An 18,903-nucleotide genomic window follows, 5' to 3' on the forward strand; every position below is an offset into this window, starting at 1 on the left:
GCCCCCGCTCGAAAGTTGGCTGGCCAAGGCGTCACTTGCAGGTGTGGCGCCAGGGGACTTCGCTCGTCGAGGTAGTTGATCCCTTGGAATGGCGCGCCGTGCTGGGGGGCGTAGTCATGCTGGGGGAAACGCGGGTTCTCCGGCTGCGCCCGGTGCTGCAGGGGTTGGCCGTGCTGTCGGCCGAGGTAGCCTTCGCGCATGTCCTCCGGCTGAGCGCGTTGTTGGAGGGGTGGTTCTTGCTGCAAACCGAGGTGGCCTTCGCGCTGCATCAGCGCGATCTCGCGCTCGAGGTCTTGGGCTTTCTGCTCCTCGTCGCGTATCATTTGCCGCACTTTGGCTAATGCGGAAACACGTTGGCGCTTGGCCTCCAGTATCTCTTTCTGCCTCTGGAGATTGCGGTTCCTGAGGCGCAGGGCGCGCAGCTGCAGCTGTTCTTCTGTTGAGACGCCGAGGGCCTCACCATCCTCGGTGAGGTCGGCGCCTTCCAGTGGGGCGAAGCCTGGGGGCGGCTGCGACTGTCCTTCGGTTCCGCAGGTGCGGAAGGTGTCGTCTTCGCCGGTGTGGGGAACATTGTCCTCAATGGGCTCTTGGTGGGTGGATTGGGTGAGGGCGAGGGCCTTGCCCTTTCTTGCGGCCAGCAGTGCTGCCTTCGCAGCCTCGTCAGCCTTGGGGTTAGCTCTCTTGGGTGCCATCGCGGGTGGTTTTGTCGTAGCACGAACGGTGGGCGCCAAATGTTGGAACTTGCTCTCTGCTGCAAGTGGGCCAACGGGGGTGAACAATGGCGACAACAGGGTTACGTGCACGGGGGCAATAGCTCTGTTGATCTAGCCTCTCACGGGCACTGTGCGGGGGTATTTATAGGTGTCTGAGTGCCCAGCGTCTTGTGTTAAGGACGCATGTGCCCTCAGACGCCTAGTTTATCCCCGGAATATTCCCATAAAGCAGGGTTACAAGCTGTAATTACAAGTTTGCCTTTACAAGTCAGGCCCGTAATACAGAGGCGGCCACGCGGGGCCCGTTACAATGGGCCGGATCACACGTGGGCCTTGGGGCTGAACGAGGCCGCGCCGTGTGAGGTCGTCGCCGCAGGCCTTCGTCAAAGCGCCGAGTCCTGCGAAGGGTGTCCCTGCCCGCTTTGCCTCCGGCGGACCAGCGGCTGCAGCGAAGGCCTCGAGCGAAGGGTGGCGTCTTTGCCTTCGCTCCAACACGAACCGTTCTGTACTTCTGTTCCAGGAGATATGATGTTTGGTTCGAATCTAGATAGAACCAAGCCACTCAAAAAATGAAATATTCCTCTAATATGCTGCATGTGTGGGCTCCCCGAAAACTACCGAACCCGTGCGCTCATCCAGAGCTCGCGTTCGTCTATCCCATGTACGCTCATCTCTCCTCACTCGTCTCTCCTATCCTCCCCGTTCTTCTCCCTTCTCGGCCAGAGAAGGCCGCTGCGGCCGGCCCCAGCCACACCCTAGGCTCAAAACGGTCGCAGGTATCGTCTCCAACTCCCTCCCCAAACTCGCTAGCCCCAAAAAGGCCCTTTTCGATCTCCCTTAGTGACCTCCTATGGCGGTCGGCTTTGGCCGGCGACCTGCAAAACAGGAGAACGGTACCGGCACGAGCAAGCAGCACCTGGTACGGAAGAACACTACCATCTAAACTCTTGAACCAAACAGAGAACATAATGGTTCCATTCCATCTTCCAATTAGGGAATAGAGCCATTCTGTTCTTAAAAAATGGAACGGAGCCATTCTATCCAAAATAACTCTTGAACCAAACACTACCTAAGGGATAGTGTGGGAATCGTCGATCCAAAGAGGACCGCTGAGATTAGTGCAGGGGATACCCTTTGGTTAGTTGAATCTTTGTCGTAGATCTGGGAACCGAGGGCCCTAGTATGGGGACCGAGGGCCCTAGTATGGGGAGGACGTGGGCCGTCGATCCAAGATGCAGCGACCTAGAGAGCAGCGATGTGTAGCGGCCAGTCCGTTTTGCATTTGACTCCCTAGGGAACTTAGAAACCAACCCACCATCCAATTTAGAAGAATAATTAAAATTTGGTCCTATAATTAACAATTTAGACCCTGAGCTTTTCTAGAACCTAACCCGCAGTCCAGATTTCGGATTTCTTTATAAAATCAATTGTGAAAATTGATTTTAAGCATAAAAATAATTCAAATAATCATAGTTGATTCATATATTCTCCACTAGTTAGACTCATGTGTGTCAGGGGCGGAGCTCTTAATGTGGCAAGATATGGCAGTCGCCATCCCTTAAATTCTTAGCTATTTTTACTCATAAATTACTATGTACCATAAGCACATCGAAGAAAATAAAGTTTCACTCAGCATCGGCGACCGGAGAAGAACAAGAACACATGTTACGAACTGTTACCGGTTACTAGGCCTCAAGGGCTTCTACTCTATGTGGCCCTATGGGTCCTTTGGCCTTTTGTTTGGCACGTGGACAACCTTCTTGCTAGCTAGTTGGACTTCGAGCCATCCGCGCGAGTAGGATATTAGACGAGACTAGATGTTTCGGTCTTCGAGTTTCAACTTCACCAAATCGTCTTTTTATATTCTCGTAGCTCTGGTGTATATCGTTCAAGGATGTTTGTTTTCCATGACTAATTTTTTGTTCATGTTATATTCGATGTTTGAATACTAATTACGAGTATTAAATATAGTCTATTTACAAAAAAATAATTATATAAATGAAGACTAAATGGCAAGACAGATTTATTAAGCTTATTTAATCCATAATTAGCAAATGTTTAAATATAGATGAATTTATATCAGATGTGTTTAATAGTTTAATATACTTCAGTAAATAATTGATGGTGGTTGATTGTAGATTTGCAGACCTTTTGGTCCTATTGTGGCACCTCTAATCTTTAAACTTAGTGGTAGAGGAGTTGCAAACTTTTACTCTCCTAATTGAAATTAAAGTATGTTATCACTCGTTAGTCGTTAGCCTATCTCCCAGTAACTATTCATTCTCATCCCCATATTCAAATTCTACCCTGCGAACAGTGTAGTGTATAGTGCAAAACAGTGCTTTGGGTGACCATATGGATAAACTGCTGAAAACGATGTTAGTCAATTGACTTCACTTGTATCTTTCTATTTATCATAATATTTGTAAACATGATATGTTATATGCTTATAAGCTAATTTGGTAAAAAAAACCTTCACTAGATTTGGCCATACTTAAATCTTTTTCGTCCTCCGTCCATGGTATGTATCGCTATGGTTTCTATATATCATATGATATATCCGGTTTCTATATATCATATAATATACATCACATAGTTATAGGTGTCTATATGTCACTACGCCCGTTCGTCGCTACGTTTTTTAGAAAAAAAAAACCACTTACCTTCAATTTTGATAACACCGACAAGAAGGGCTGCATTGATATGGCAATTTCAGCTTAAAGGAAAGCTTGTTATTGAAACAGTTCTAAAACAAAGTTAACTGAACGTAGCAACAAGGCAGACAAAACCAGGAAACCAATACAAAAACGATTTTACATGTTTTGAAGTCTGAAACAACAAAGTTAGAAGGCACCGGTTGGCACTTTATTCAGGATGGTGTCATTGTTTTACATCTGTGAGAGGAACACGAATCCTTTTGCTGTTGACGTGCTCTTCACAAATCTAGAATTATCTCACTGATTAGGTTACCTTGACGCGCTGTAGGCACCAAAAGAGACTGATCCAAACATTATGAGTAGAAACGGGGCTTTAACCAACGTTCTATTTGATCTTCGGTGGCCAGTCGATCGGAACACCAGAACGCATAACATGAACTGCGTGAATGATGATACATCTAATTAGCCACACACAAAGACTTGTGTGGCTAGCAGATTAGTGAGTTAATACAGTCTCAACAAATGATTTGAACAGCCTAGTACCACATTTTGTTTGGTTTCTGAAGCTGCTGTTTTGTGTCTTTGCAGTTACCTTAGTCCAGTCCTAGGCCTATCAGACATTAGTCCTATACAACATCTGATTTTTTTTATGCACCCACTATAAACCCATTCAGTCCAGGTGACTACACAAAAACAGGATGTATCTTACTTATGTTTTATTTCCTGAACTGGAACATAACTTTGATTCTGAAAGGTTTGATAACTAATAAAGGGATGCCACTCTATTATCAAATCCATGTGTAAGTACACGATACTCTTCTAAGAGCAGATGAGCTCCAAGAGTTATCCCCCTCCCACCACAACCCCACCCCCCACACACAGAATAAAAGCAGACTGCGCTTTGCTGCTTGCTTGAACAATAATCTTAGCCTTGTTACTTGCTTTGCCGTGGCTAGCATTGGCATGCTCTAGACCATTTGATCATATCTGGAAAGTTTGGTTACTTTTTTGGGTAGATTTATTCCTTCGACAAACGTTTAGGACAACTTCTGACCTAGTGAACTCACATTACACCGAACACTCATAAATACCCAAAGGTAAACAAAACTTTTGCCCGGACAGTCCGGCCCTTACACGGACCGTCCCGCTTTCACTGTCCGGGACTGTACTAGAACCACCGCGTGGCGCCTCAATAGTAACGAACACAATCAGACAGTTTGGATTTACCACCGGACATACCGGATACGCGTACACAGAACCTACTGTTGCACATTATGCACCAAATTATTACACACCACAGCAGCAGTACATTCCGTCCTCTACATATTTAAACCACATCGCACCATATGATCACATGTCGATCAACATTATCGATCAGTCACGGCAAGAAGGTCGGCATAGCAACGTCCGACCAAATGAGCCCCACAGCCCAAGGTCCGGTGGGTTGCCACCGGGCGCAATGGAGAAAACTAGAAAAGAGATGGCTGAATTATTTTGTGATAGGCTCGAAGTTAGTTTAGCCAGAGTAGGACAGTCATATCAAAAGCTATATAATCCCCGGTTTGGCAATATCCCACAAGGGGCAAGGATACCAAAGTTTTCTAAGTTTTCTAGTGAAAGTGGTAGAAGCACACACAAACATGTAAGCTAGCTCCTAGCACACCTAGCTGAATTGGTCGATGGGTAAGCCTTTCGTGTTCGTTTATTTTCTTTATCCCTTACTAGCACCGCTTTTGCATGGTACGTCGTTCTGCCTCTTAATTCCATTAATTCCTAAAATGATTTACAGAATAAATTTTACGAGCATTTCTTTTTTAGGGAATATGAATTAGGGTTGGCTGATTTAGCCTCAGTCCGACACGGATGCGAAGAATCGGTTAATGATTATATCCGGAGGTTCCGGGACACCAAAAACCGATGCTTTCGGATCCATGTCGCAGACAAAGAGCTAGCAGGGATGTCTTTTCATGTGTTACTATCATACTTAAGAGATCAATTAGACGGCACTCAGTTCTTTTCAATAGCTCAGGTACATCAGCGTGCTTTGGCCTGTGAAAACCGATGTAAAGAGACATCAAAATTGGTTGTCTGTACTATACATCTAGCTAGTAGAGCGTGATAGTTTAAATGATGAATCCACATATGTATATACCGTTGAGCTTGTTTGACCAACGAAGGACAAATCTTCTTCATGTTCTTCTTTGCAGCCGATTCAAAAGAATCGGCAGGAGAAGTTAAATTTATTTTTAATGTTGCTAAATACGATAAAATATTTGACGAGCTACTAAAAAATGACAACGTTAAATTAACGCATACTATTCCTCCTCTAGATGAATTAAAAAGACATGTTTACTGCAAGTGGCATAATTCTTTTTCCCATGCCACCAATGATTGTAATGTTTTTCGACGACATATACAATCGACCGTAAATGAGGGCCGATTGAGTTTTCAGAAGATGCAAGTGGACATGCAACCATTTTCTATGAATATAATAGATCTATCAGGCAAAAAGGTCTTGGTTCGATCGGAAGTGGCTGATCAAGGCAAAGACAAAAACATCGTCATTGACGATCCTGGCACGTCGAATATATCACAAGAAGAGATTGCTCGGAAAGCTCCGGATAGAAAGACTAACAAGCTCGGAGGCGCCGGAGGTAGGCTCATGCGGACGGTCCAGCTGACTCAGCCAGACAGTCCACCCATGGCCAGAGGTGTTAGCCTCTACACAAAGCAAGTAAGGAGACACAGGGGCAAAACAAATATAACGCACATGTTTGTCTGGTCAAAGACGGTCCTACTTTTGATCAATTTATCTCCAAATATGCTAGCAAGAAGGTCGTCATCCCGCGTTCGACGCATGCGCCAACCTTATCGCATTCGCCATCCTCGCTCGCCTGCGTTCCCAACCGTCATCCTGCCAACCTTATGCACATCGCCCACGAGCTGGAGCAGCAACACTTCCAACATCTGTTCTTGAGACCCTGCGCTTCACAACATACCGTCTTGAGCCCCTTCGCCTCACAGCATACCGTCTATTGAGTCTCCAACTAACCTAAACGTGATTGTGTCACCTTCTATTTTGACGTGAAATTGGTTTTATCACCTTGCTAATTATGGTTGTACATCGATCTGGTGAAGCTACATGTGCATAGATATTTTTTGTTTATTGCTATCTAGATATTTTTGTTTTCCCCTCTATTTTTTCTTGCTTCAATTTTTGGAAGGAACATTATTTTTTACTACAATTGTCTGTGGCTTGATGTTATTCTCAAATACTTCTTCGACAGAAAAGTTATAGTAAGTGGTGAATTTAACACATGATGCTATTTGTTGCAGAGACTTAGTGATACTCCTTATCATCTTGATAGAAATTCATTTATGCTATTTTTTGATGTACAAAGCTCCTGCTGGTTAGAAAATAGAAACACATGGCATTTTGGTTGAGGTTATCTCCTGCTCCTATGTGAACCACAAAATATTTCATGTTGCTAACATGTATTTGCTACAAATGTATTCATCATTTTAGATTACCAAAATGTTCACATAAACAAAAGCATTAATTTGGATAGTTGTTGATATAACCAAAGATGCCAATAATATGGAATACTTTTATAAATACCCCATGAAATTCTACGAATCAACCCGTTGTCCTACGCACTTCTCTGTCCCGCCTCCCTTCGGGCCCACACCAACTTTGTCCCCAACCTGAGAGCACCTAGAGGGGGGGTGAATAGGTGATCCTGTAAAACTTAAAACTTAACACCACAAACTTGATTAAGAGTTAGTATAATGAAATCAAGCGAGTAGAGAGGAGAACTCTTGTGAAGCACAATAGACACAATAAGTACAAGCACAAGAGACACGAGGATTTATCCCGTGGTTCGGCCAAGTACAAAACTTGCCAACTCCACGTTGTGGCGTCCCAACGGACGAGAGTTGCACTCAACTCCTCTCAAGTGATCCAAAGATCAACTTGAATACCACGGTGTTCTTCTTTACTTTGCTCTTTTCCCGTTTGCGAGGAATCTCCACAATTTGGAGTCTCTCGCCCTTACAATAAGAATCAATATGAAGCACAAGAGTAAGGGAGGGAAGCAACACACTCAAATCCACAGCAAATACGCACACACAAGTCTTGACTTGAGCTCAAGACAATATCTCGATGTTCTCACTAGAACGGAGCTCAAATCACTACGAATGTCGAACAAGTGCGCAAGAATGAAGTGTGAGTGATCAACAATGCTCCAAGGTTGCTTGGTGTGCTCCTCCATGCGCCTAGGGGTCCCTTTTATAGCCCCAAGGCAGCTAGGAGCCGTTGAGAGCATTCCAGGAAGGCAATTCTTGCCTTCTATCGCCTGACGCACTGGACAGTCTGGTGCACCACCGGACACTGTCCGGTGCAGATTTCTTTCCTTCTTTGGCGAAGCCGACCGTTGACGCTTTGGAGCCGTTGGCGCACCGGACACTGTCCGGTGCCCCTTCTGACCGTTGGCTCTTGCCACACGTCGCATGCGGATTATGCGGCCGACCGTTGGCCCGACCGACTGTTGGCTCACCGGACAGTCCGGTGCACCACCGGACAGTCCGGTGATTTATAGTCGTACGCCGTTAATTGCTTCCCGAGAGCAGCCAGTTGACAGTCGCCGGCCTGGCGCACCAGACACTGTCCGGTGCACCCAGACCGAACTGTCTTTGGCTGAACAGAGCCATCTCTTTTCCAACTTGATTTCTCCTGTTTCCAGCACTTAGACACAATACATTAGTCTCCAAAACAATATACTAAGTCTTAGAAACATACATTTTCACTTGATTTGCACTTTGTCCATCACTTTGTCTAGATTAACATAAGTCCACTTGTGTTGGCACTCAATCACCAAAATAATTAGAAATGGCCCAAGGGCACATTTCCCTTTCACAACCTCCCTCCCCACGCCGCCTCCCCGCGACCTCCCCTAAATTCTGTATTGGTTGTTGCCAGATAATGTGATATTTGTTTTTATGTAATCGTTATGCACGAATATTTTGTTTACCGTTGTAACGTACTAACGCTTAACTAGTACTAATTTATGACTCAGTAAAAAAAAGTAGATTATCAGTTTTTAAAAATTTAAGAAGTTAGTCTCTTACCTAAAAAAATACTAGTCGGTTGCCCGTGCGTTGTGACGACTTACAACAATACCCACGTAAACTATCTATCAAAAAATTTCAAATTTTTTTATTGATTGTCTCCGCTCTCTGTATAATATATTTTTTGATTTGGCTAACTGATGTTATTGTTTACTCTATACAAATATGTCTTGGTACAACACGGTCAATGAAGTGAACGATTAGAAGAGAGTTCACAACGATTGACTGAATGAACAAAGATTATAAAATGACATAATTCCATCATACATAGACCAAATAAGAGAGTTTGTGAGATCAAGTTTATAAAATAAGTCCCATGAAGTCAAACTTATAAAAAAGATAGATCAAAATATAGAGTGATTGCTAAAGTCAGGCATCAATAAAAACTGGATGTGCTCCATATAAATTATGTCACTTCGTAGCAATTACAAACGTTTAAAACCAACAAATAACCTTTCATTTTGCTATTAGTGTGATAAATCATTGCTGCTCTATCTAATTCAGCAATCTCAAACACCATGTAGTCCATTGCGTCAATGTGGTCTCAGAAACGACTTAATGCTTGCAAGAGCCAAGAACGTCGTGTCATGCTTGGGTCGTAGCCTCGGCCCGTAGTACTGGCCCGACCCGACATGATTATTTTTTTATTTTACAAAATAATGTATATACCTATATACAATTTATAGTCAATATTAAAAATAAATATATTATACAGAGAGCGATTAGAAGAGAGTTCACGACGATTGACTGAATGAACAAAAATTATAAAATGACATAATTCCATCATACATAGACCAAATAAGAGAGTTTGTGAGATCAAGTTTATAAAATAAGTCCCATGAAGTCAAACTTATAAAAAAGATAGATCAAAATATAGAGTGATTGCTAAAGTCAGGCATCAATAAAAACTGAATGCGCTCCATATAAATTATGCCACTTCGTAGCAATTACAAACGTTTAAAACCAACAAATAACCTTTCATTTTGCTGTTAGTGTGACAAATCATTGCTGCTCTATCTAATTCAGCAATCTCAAACACCATGTAGTCCATTGCGCCAATGTGGTCTCAGAAACGACCTAATGCTTGCAAGAGCCAAGAATATTGTGTCATGCTTGGGTCGTAGCCTCGGCCCGTAGTACTGGCCCGGCCCGACACGATTATTTTTTTATTTTACAAAATAACGTATATACCTATATACAATTTATAGTCAATATTAACAATATTTTAGCGTGATGTTCTACTGGTTAGACAGTTTCACCCAGTGTTTCTTCCATCAGGGCATGAGTTCGAACCCCACCTCCTGCACCATTTTTTTAATATTTTATGCTGATTTAATTAAATGGATCGAAGGGCTGGCCCGACACAGTTAGCAGGCTGGCATGATGTGCCTGTGCCATAGTTGTGGCCCGCGTGCATCTAACCCGTGTCGGGCGTCCTTACGCTGATTTAATTAAATGGATCGACGGGCTAATGGGCTGGCCCGACACAGTTAGCAGGCCGGTATGATGTGCATGTGTCATAGTTGTGGCCCGCGTGCATATAGCCCGTGTCGGACATCGTTTGACATCTATAGACGTGCAACAGATTAATTTGAAATAGCTGTGAGGGGTTATTTGTAAAAAAATGACGCAGGACGACCGTTGAAACTGATGCTTTAATTATAGTATAGATATAGAAAAACGGGCCAGTCCGGGCGGCTCGGCCTTCGACCCAATCTGGCGCGCACCACAGTTTCTACCCTTCAAACTGATTTGTGGTCCTGTTCTTTTGTGGCCCCATGTTTCAGTACAATAAGCTCCAACCGTCCAAGGTGAAGGTCTTGCTCCCAGTACCCCCCGTGCCACCCCAACGAAGCGAGACACCAACACGTAGGCCAACCCCTCCGCTGAGTCGCTGACCGCCTCGCACCCGTCGTTCCCCTCCTTCCGGCACAACCAGCACGCGAGCGGCACGAGAAGACTAGGGTTCCGGCGAGGCGACGGCGAGAACCATGGCAGGGATTCGATGGCCGCCAGAGGACCCGGAGATCTTCCCTTCCAGGATGGTCAGCGGCGGGGCTTGGGTCCCCGTCGCGCCCCCAGGAGAGATGGCGTCGGACGACGACCGGTCGGTGGCCGCGGACTCGTGGTCGATCAAGAGCGACTACGGCAGCACCCTCGACGACGATCAGCGTTACTCCGACACCGCCGAGGTCCTCCTAGCCTCCTCCTCCGCCTCCTCTGCGGCCGCGCCCTCCGCAACGGTTGCCGTCCACCCCTCCTCCGACTTCAGGTGATCTGATTCTACTCCATTTTTTGTTCCTGTGCCCCAAAATGAGCGACCATCTGTGATCTGATTCCTAGCTTTGGGGAAACGAAGGCATCGATTCTCTTCCCCCTTGATTAAGCTTAATTTGGTCCAATGATCTGTCGGTTATTGCATTTTGGTCCAAAATGGACTGAGAGTGGCAAAATAGCAATAAATTTTTCTATTTTGTATGGGCCTAGTGTATTCAAGTTATCTTTGCTGTGGATCTTTAACAGCTTCGACAAGGATGTCCATGACTCCAGCTACGTTGAACCTCCCTTGCTGGGCTTGCAGAATTTTCAGGATGGTGCTTACGCTGAGGATCTTGCAAATTTCCATGAACGCAGCCACGCTGATGACTGGTATTATTCTTCAAGCTATTGTATTAGCATCTAAAGAAGTTTTGGATATAAACAATAACCTAGGGTGGCAGCCTTTTTTGCCTGGATGATGAATGTTCTGCCCCAATGTCTTTTATAACCAAACCTGGTGTAACCTTTGCTTATATGAGTGATCAGGGGCATTATTTCAGCAAGAATGTACAAACTTTTTACAGTTGCCATGCCATTAGCGTTTGGCATTATGGTACCTTTTTGAAAGCACCTTTTCTTAGATCCTATAATGTTTGTATTTAGCTCAAAGCATTTAGATCCGTACCAGGAAAAAAAACTGGAAGCAGTAAATATTCCCGTAAAAAAAACTGTATTCCACAGCTGCCGTGTAGCGCATCACAACATTTTGCAACCACAAACTGGCCTTTAGACCTCACATTCCAAGGGAATTTATTTCAGGATGGGAATAATAAACCTTATGTTTTAAACTTTACCATCTCTGCTTCTAGTTTTTCAGGAAATATGATGACCATTATCTTTTATTTGAGGCTTGGTTGTTATAAACCATGTTCACCTCGCTAGTTAAATATGAGATTGAAATATGCAGAGTAGTTTTTCTTTTCTCGCTTTTATCGGATTACTGATTTGGGTTTTGGGCGAACAGCTGTTTGCATCAATTTTCCCTTTCAAGGGCGTACCCAGTGCCGTAGGCTTAGCGAAAAAAGAAATGATGCAAATTTAATTGTATTCCCCCTTCGTTTTATGCATTTAATGCTTATATTGTTGCTGACCAACACCTGTGTGGGTTTGCAGGTTTGGCACTGATATCATGGATATCCGCGTAGGTTGGACCAAAAATTTGTGCTCAAGTAGAGATTTACCCAGCTGCAGCGTACTTGACATTGGGACTGGGAGTGGCAGACTCTTGCAGCAGCTTGCGAAGCAGGGGTATGCTAAGGAAATGTTAAGCTTTATTTTTTGCATTGTTAATGCCAGTACTGACCTGTCAATTTACAATATACAGGTTTTCTGATCTGACTGGGATTGACTATAGTGAAAGTGCAATTGAGCTTGCTCGTAGCCTTGCAATCGGTGATGGGTTTGAGCACATTAATTTCTTGGTGAGTCAGCCGCTGAAGCATATATTATAATTTGTAGATTCACCTCGACATGCATGCCCACATTTGCTGTCCTTGCCCTTCACTTTATAACATATCCCCAATGGTTCTCGTTGTATCTTAGGTGCAAAACTAGCCTTAATATTATAAGAGCAGAAAAGAATTATTTGAGTTTATAGGAATGGTCCTTTTGCAGGTTGATGATGTTTTGGAGTCGAAGTTGGAGAGAAGATTTGAACTTGTCATGGATGAAGGGACTCTTGATGCGATTGGGCTCCATCCTGATGGACCTGTGAAGAGGTAAATGCATGTGAAAATGTTGATGTGTTTTTTAGTCCTTGTGCAGTATTCACACTGGTGCTTACATGTTTTCAATTGCTGAAACTTTTTAATGCGGAAAGGAAGAGATGATTTGTTTGCACATGTCTAAGCCTCTAATTTATGTTCGCCTCCTGCATTTCAGAATGATGTATTGGCAGTCCGTTGATAGCTTGGTTTCCCGTGGTGGTATATTGGTCAGTTCTTCCATCCAAATTGGACCTGGAGTTCTCTTTTTCTTTATACATTTATTATGGCATAATTATGGAAGGCCAGTTTTACATTGACAGTGAAATTTGATGTATCCCTATTGTATCTATTTTGCTTTCACCTATTAGTAATGGCAGAAGTAGTATAGCATATGCCTGCAAGAGTATTATAGCCATTCAATCCTCTGATGTTACTAAAACTATTTTCTTAGGTCATCACATCATGCAGCAGAACCAAGGATGAGTTGGTGCAGGAGGTAGAGAACTTCAACCAAAGGAAGCTTGGTGCTGTGGGCTCAGGCTCAGAAGGATTGCCGGCTAGTGAAGCTGCGGTGTTCAGCTACCTGGACCACGTCCAAAGTTACCCTAGTGTGGATAGTTCTTGCATAACGACCGTTGCTTTACTTCATAAGTGAAAAACATAATTGTATTGTATGCTTGGTTTATTGGCCCTAGAAAGTTACCGTATACCTGCTACGATATTAACTATGTACCCAGTCACTTGTGTATCTGGACAATATTCTACTAGTATTTTACCTTGTCGGGTTGGTATTGCTGGATCCTGGATTCCACTTTGGCATGCTCTTTGAAAGCAGAAGACATGTAGATGTTTCAATGCGTCGACACAGGGTACAATATCCGACCAGAAACACAGTAAGCTGCAGGTTAGCACGTATCGTGGCTATAGGGGTGGTAAGCTCTAAATTTTACACTATAAAATTTAAAAGGGGTGGTAAGCTCTAAATTTTACACTATAAAATTTAAATTTAAAGATCGAATCGGATTATGATTACAGACTATTTCTATATATTTTTAAACTAGAATTAATTAAGGGTCCTAACTTTTTTAAAAAAACATTTAAAACGTGATTTATTATCATCCCTAATCGTAGCACATGACCTATCTTGAGTTTTCGCAATACAAAAGCTAGTACGGAGAGAAAAAAACATCAAAGCAACAATAAAAGCTGGAAATCTCACTGCAATTAGTGACGCAAAATGCAAGATCATAAAAAAAGAGCCACATGTATACCTTCGGAAACAGAAACATGGTTACTTTGATTTGCAATTGCTTTTGACATGATAATATCTTCTATTAATTTTATTTCAAATCATAACACTCACGCCCTGTTTGTTTACTTGCAGAATTATCTAATTTAACTTATAAATTATACAAGCAACTATTGATAATCTAGGCATTTATATTACATAATCCACCTAGTAATCTATATTGTTTGTTTACCTCTCAACTTATTTAAACCAGATTATATAATCTATAGAGTAAATAAAGAGGACCTTAAATTCAAATTATAAATTATTTAACTTTCTTAGGTAAATATTTTTGTGATGTATCTAGATATAGTTGATATCTAGATGCATAACAAAAACTACGTAAGGTCATAACAAATAATTTGAGACGGGGAGAGCAGTGCACAAGGGTTACTGCAGTAGAGACTCGAGTCACAGTATCCGGGTTTGTCAGCACTCTGCTGCTGTACTCTCTCCTATGTACAAGTAGCAGGGCCACTACATTCTTCTCTATGGGCATAGAAGCGAGTGGCTTCAGGCTATCTTACTATGTCACCACATTCACAATTTTGTAATTTCCCCCCTTGTGATCATCCATTCATCCTTGCATCTGTCAGCTAAACTCAGGCGCTGGAATTCCCTGTCAGATGTGAGGTTGGAAGGCTTGTTCTTGGCCATGTCAGTAGACTGGTATGAAGCGCGGTTGCGAGTAGTTTGTTTGTGCAGAATTGGCAACTGTATACTCTTCCTCTTCCTCCTCGCTCTCTGATGAAGATATATATGCTTCCTGGCTTTCCTGCAGTGTTAAATGATCTAGATCCGAGAGTTATGCCTCATACAAATCTATGTTTCTACTACTACGAATGGAGAAATTTCCACAGGTGTGACATGCAATTATGCGATATCTGCTTCTGCTGAACTGAACATGATCAGGATGCATGACACGGTGCAGCTCAGTAACGAAATTACCTGCTGCCGCCGTCGATGATGGAAGCTTGCCAATGCTCTCACCATCACCAGGATTGGAAAGAGGATTCCCGCAGTTCTCAGCACCAGAAGCTTTATTTCCAGAAGCAGAGTGCACAATAGGAGGCATCAAGTCAAGACCTACTTAAATCATACAAAAAGATACTGGTGAATGCTTATCGTCAATCTTACCGAGAATAAGGCCAATGAGTACTCCCCATTGTCACCAATCACAAGAGGAAGAGTGTGGCGAAGGACCAGGAGTGACATGAACTGTTCAATGATACAATCACAATGATGGATCTTCATCAGACAGGAGATACAGGAAACCACATCAACCACTGTTGGTTTTGATGTCAGAAACTCACAATTATGGCAATTGTCCGGCAACACAAGGTGCTGCTTCTTGTCCTGATAGGAAAGTAGTCATCGTAATTGTCCATAAAATCACGCTCCGTGGGCATCATTGTTATTATCTGGGAATCATTGAGATCTTGCCTGGCAATCTCCCAGTTCCCTCTGTAGAGGAACGCTAAACCATTCATTGCGAGAACTAGACAAGAACACAAACAGCTTTATTAAGAATGCTAAAGAGATGAGTACCTGAAATTCATTGGTATACTTCCATAGTGAAACAGCTGTTGTGGAGAAGTATAACCTGGCCTGAATTGCTAAAGAAACATATCAAAATTAAATCCATAGGCATGTTTCCATAGTTGCACATATGTTAAAACTTAAAACTGTATCACCAGTTGAAATTTTCTAACCTATAAACAATATGCATAGATCTCCTAAAAGTTCTTACCTGCAGGCATATTTCACACATAGTGTCGCCTTTCTCATTGCACCAGCGCTGAATGCATTTCCGATGCGCATACTGCAAGAAAGGAACTAATAGCTTGATTTCATTCAATCACTCTAGCTAACTGAAAAGTACATCTTATTCTTAGTCCATTTCTCACACAGCATGGTAATATGTCCACTGTCAGAAACAAGAACGCGCAATAAGATCAAGAGCAGGGTGTTTCCGTTGCTGTTAAGCTTCAACTACATTCTTGTCTTGCACATACAGTGAGGGCACACATTGCGTGAAGGTCACACTCAAACAGATAGCTCCCTCCACCCCCCTATCTTTTGAAAAACACCAACACCTCCCCCTTCCCTATATATTTCAACGCACTATAACATCACTGTCAAATAGGAAGGTCCACTACATAACATAATAGACAGTGCCTTCTAAGCTACATTGACACAAACACAGTTGATTTGGTTCACAGATCTTGTCCCCGATGACCCTCAAGGCCTCAACCTCAAGTTAACATGGAACTCCCCCAAGTCCTAACTGCCCAACCTACAACATCTAACCCCAACCATAGAAGCCAACAATTTCTCATGCTAGGTCAACTATATTAACTAGTGCCCAATTTTAAAATCTAAAGAGGCCCAACATAATTGTACTGTAGCAACAAGTGGCAACAACTACATCTTCTACTGAAAAGAAGGATCGGCTTTTCATTTGACAACAGGAACTGTAAGACAATTTTTTAGAAACTGAGACACAGTTGCATAATCACCATAGCAAGATCATGAATCTGCTGTCTAACCAAGAGCATTTATTTTGGTCTCAAATAAAAAAAAATAGCGTGAGTAAAAAGGTCAGGTACCTTGAGGCTGCCACAACAGGCGCAGGGGGCCTCCATGCAGGTGTCCCAGTCCTCCTCCTGGCAAATCCTGCACTCCACCACCTTGGTCGCCGAGCCGCCGCCTAGCCCGCGATGGCAGTACTCGACATCCACCGTCTCCTGACGCAGATCGACCATGTGCTTCCCACCGCCGATCGCCGCCTCCAGCGTCGACTCTGTCAGCAGCCGGTCCACGATCAACGCGAGATGGTCGCCCATCAGTCCTACGAGCACGTGATCCATGGTTCAGTTCACAGAAACAATGCCACCATCCTCGCGAATTGCAGACACTCGATGCAGAAAAAGCAATCAAACGCAATCGCAACTGACAGATTGAAATTGTGTTTGAAACATCGGTAAGAGTAACCAGAGGCAGACCAAGAAGCCAAACCCAATGAGGAGCACGCGGTCGCAGGCGGTGGGGATCCAAATGTCCAAGGAAACCGGGCAACTGCTCCCTTATGATATAGGAACTGACTGACAGAAACTAACCGGAACCGCTTGTTGGAAATAATAGTAATTCATTTTTTAAAAAAAATATATATACCAAACTGATAACCGCAAGAAATGGGGATCAGATTAGTGGGATTACAGCCGCTGTGCCGAGAGAGGCCAAAGCTGTGAGATGTGGATCGAAACCGGCAAGTGTACCAAGAACAGGTAAAACCCTCCACGCTCGGAGCGCACGGCAACATATGGTGGGACGAATAAAAAGCTGCCACTTTTCTGTGGGAGGAGAACGAATTGATGAGAGTTGGTGGTTGCTAAATGCCGCACAAGGGGTGCGAGGAAAGCGCGTTTAATTAGCGTTGCATCGACGGTACACCACGGACAGAAGAAGAAGAAGAAGAAGAAAAAATGTCTGAACAGCAAGAAACCGAGACTCACCGAGGAAGAGGAGGCGCGAGCGGGGGGACGAGCAGGAAGGAGGGTGGGCAGCTGGCGAAGACACCGAGCGAGCGAGCGAGCTCTCAATCTCGAGGGTCTCGGAGCGTCTGGCGAGTATTAAAACTAACTGAGTAACACAGCAGCGCCAGGAAGAAGAAGAAGAGGAACCAGATGACGGGGAGAAGAAAAAACCAAATCTTTACCTTGTCCTAAGTACCAAGAACAGGGCTCCGGGGCCGGGGCCGGGGCCGGGACCGGGAGGAAGAGGAAGCTTCGAAGTCTGGATTCGGTGCGGGGTTAAGGGATTGGATTGGATTGGTGGAGGGGTTAAGGGACGCAAGAGATGGAGTGCCCTCGGATGTAATACACCGATGGAGGTGGAGGGGAGGCCAAGCTAGCCAAGCCAAGGCAGGCAGGAGGACAAACCCTCTCTCTCTAGTCTCTCTGCGCGCTGTGTGCCTCTCCTCTCTCTCTCTCTCTCGCTCCCTTGCAGCAGAGGTTTAAATTAGAAGAGAGGCAAGGTAAGGTTAATGGGTGGGAAATGGCACTGGTATCCTATTACATCATATCATATCGTATCATCGCCCGGCAACAGCTTCACTGAAACTGCAGCTGTTTTGTATGCTTCCGTAGAACTAGAATGGCCTCCTATTTATTTAGTACTTGGTCACTTTTCCCATTTGACTTTTTTTCCCCTCCTGAAAAAGGAGCCTTCTCTTTCGATCGTGGTAAATTGGTCATGCTTTTGGGTAGCAGTAAAAACAGTACTAGTAAGATTGCCGATATCGTCCTTAGGGCCCGTTCGGTTGTAACGGAATAAGCTAGGATTCATTCCAGCTCATCAAAATCTATATAAATTAGAGAAATAATCTGGCTAGAAATTAATCCGGGTCTCTAATCCCAAATAACCGAACAGGGCCTTAGACAGCGGTAATCCTGCTGCCATTGTCTAGTCTAGTCTAGTCACATTTATGGATGAGATGTCCCGATGGTCTGTCTAATAACGGTGCAACAATGACGGTGTACAGTACAGGAGTTGTCGCCGCGCGTGGAATGGCATGGGAGCTGCTAGAGCTAGTTATTACCACTGTAATGGACCATGGACGGCTGAGATGTGCCATCCATCATTATCCGGCCGGCAGGATTCTCCGTGTACTTGGAAGAACGCAGACGGGTTCCTTTTCCTTATCGGTGGCCCACCACCACCACTGCCCTAGCTAGGACTCGGAGCAGAGTAGTAGGAAGCAGTAGGCTAACCGCTTTGCACGCGTTTCCCGCGACTGCTACACCCACTACCCGTTGCCGCTAAACCACGATGCCCACTCTCCAGCCGGAGGCCTCCGGAAATTTGTATTCTTTAAAAATTCAAATCATTTTCAGGGTTGGATAGAATTGAGAAATTCTAAAGAAGATTTAAGTTTGACTTTCGCGTTGCCTTTTTCTGAGCGATGCAAATACGTGATGTCGAGTGATGGCTGGTAAACCTTGCGAGTTAATTAAAGGAGCAAAAAAAAACCGTCTTTGTCCTTTTAACCCTTGCAAACAAAGTTAGGGAAGCGACGAGAAGTAAATCAACAA

General features: G+C 44.0%; 2 protein-coding genes across 10 annotated transcripts; one reads left to right on the plus strand and one right to left on the minus strand.

Moving 5' to 3' along the window:
- Positions 1-10,316: 10,316 nt before the first annotated feature.
- Positions 10,317-13,314, plus strand: LOC100282217 (SLL2). The gene is made up of 7 exons (NM_001366185.1): positions 10,317-10,769; positions 11,021-11,146; positions 11,930-12,064; positions 12,141-12,237; positions 12,431-12,534; positions 12,698-12,749; positions 12,974-13,314. Exons 1-7 carry the CDS (start codon positions 10,489-10,491, stop codon positions 13,175-13,177), a joined length of 999 nt encoding a protein of 332 aa, NP_001353114.1. The 5' UTR covers positions 10,317-10,488; the 3' UTR covers positions 13,178-13,314.
- A 743-nt stretch (positions 13,315-14,057) lies between these two features.
- On the minus strand, positions 14,058-17,947 carry LOC100194121 (uncharacterized). 9 transcript variants are annotated; one of them, XM_008656206.4, is made up of 9 exons: positions 17,529-17,946; positions 17,326-17,432; positions 16,420-16,661; positions 15,561-15,646; positions 15,359-15,418; positions 15,124-15,274; positions 14,948-15,028; positions 14,759-14,848; positions 14,058-14,585 (listed from the first exon to the last, which is right to left on the minus strand). In XM_008656206.4, the coding sequence occupies exons 3-9, from the start codon at positions 16,654-16,656 to the stop codon at positions 14,469-14,471; spliced, it is 822 nt and encodes a 273-aa protein (XP_008654428.1). In that variant the 5' UTR covers positions 16,657-16,661; positions 17,326-17,432; positions 17,529-17,946; the 3' UTR covers positions 14,058-14,468. The 9 variants fall into 9 exon arrangements, 8 of the variants coding, with proteins under 8 accessions (XP_008654428.1, XP_008654432.1, XP_008654429.1 ...); XM_008656210.4 differs by having other exon boundaries at positions 14,058-14,602; NR_183225.1 differs by having other exon boundaries at positions 14,066-14,585; positions 15,561-15,632; positions 17,529-17,947.
- Between the last annotated feature and the right edge of the window lie 956 nt (positions 17,948-18,903).

This window comes from Zea mays, chromosome 8 (assembly GCF_902167145.1).
Source record: "Zea mays cultivar B73 chromosome 8, Zm-B73-REFERENCE-NAM-5.0, whole genome shotgun sequence".
In the NCBI taxonomy this organism is placed as follows: domain Eukaryota; kingdom Viridiplantae; phylum Streptophyta; class Magnoliopsida; order Poales; family Poaceae; genus Zea; species Zea mays.

Coding starts and splice junctions, on each gene's coding strand:
- LOC100282217 (NM_001366185.1), top strand. CDS start 10,489: ATGGCAGGGATTCGATGGCCGCCAGAGGACCCGGAGATCTTCCCTTCC. Junction 12,535..12,697: donor CCTGATGGACCTGTGAAGAG/GTAAATGCATGT, acceptor CCTGCATTTCAG/AATGATGTATTGGCAGTCCG. Junction 12,750..12,973: donor TTTCCCGTGGTGGTATATTG/GTCAGTTCTTCC, acceptor CTATTTTCTTAG/GTCATCACATCATGCAGCAG.
- LOC100194121 (XM_008656207.4), bottom strand. CDS start 16,656: ATGGGCGACCATCTCGCGTTGATCGTGGACCGGCTGCTGACAGAGTCG. Junction 15,647..16,419: donor CCTGTTGTGGCAGCCTCAAG/GTACCTGACCTT, acceptor TCAAGCTATTAG/TTCCTTTCTTGCAGTATGCG. Junction 15,029..15,123: donor GCCGGACAATTGCCATAATT/GTGAGTTTCTGA, acceptor ATCATTGAACAG/TTCATGTCACTCCTGGTCCT.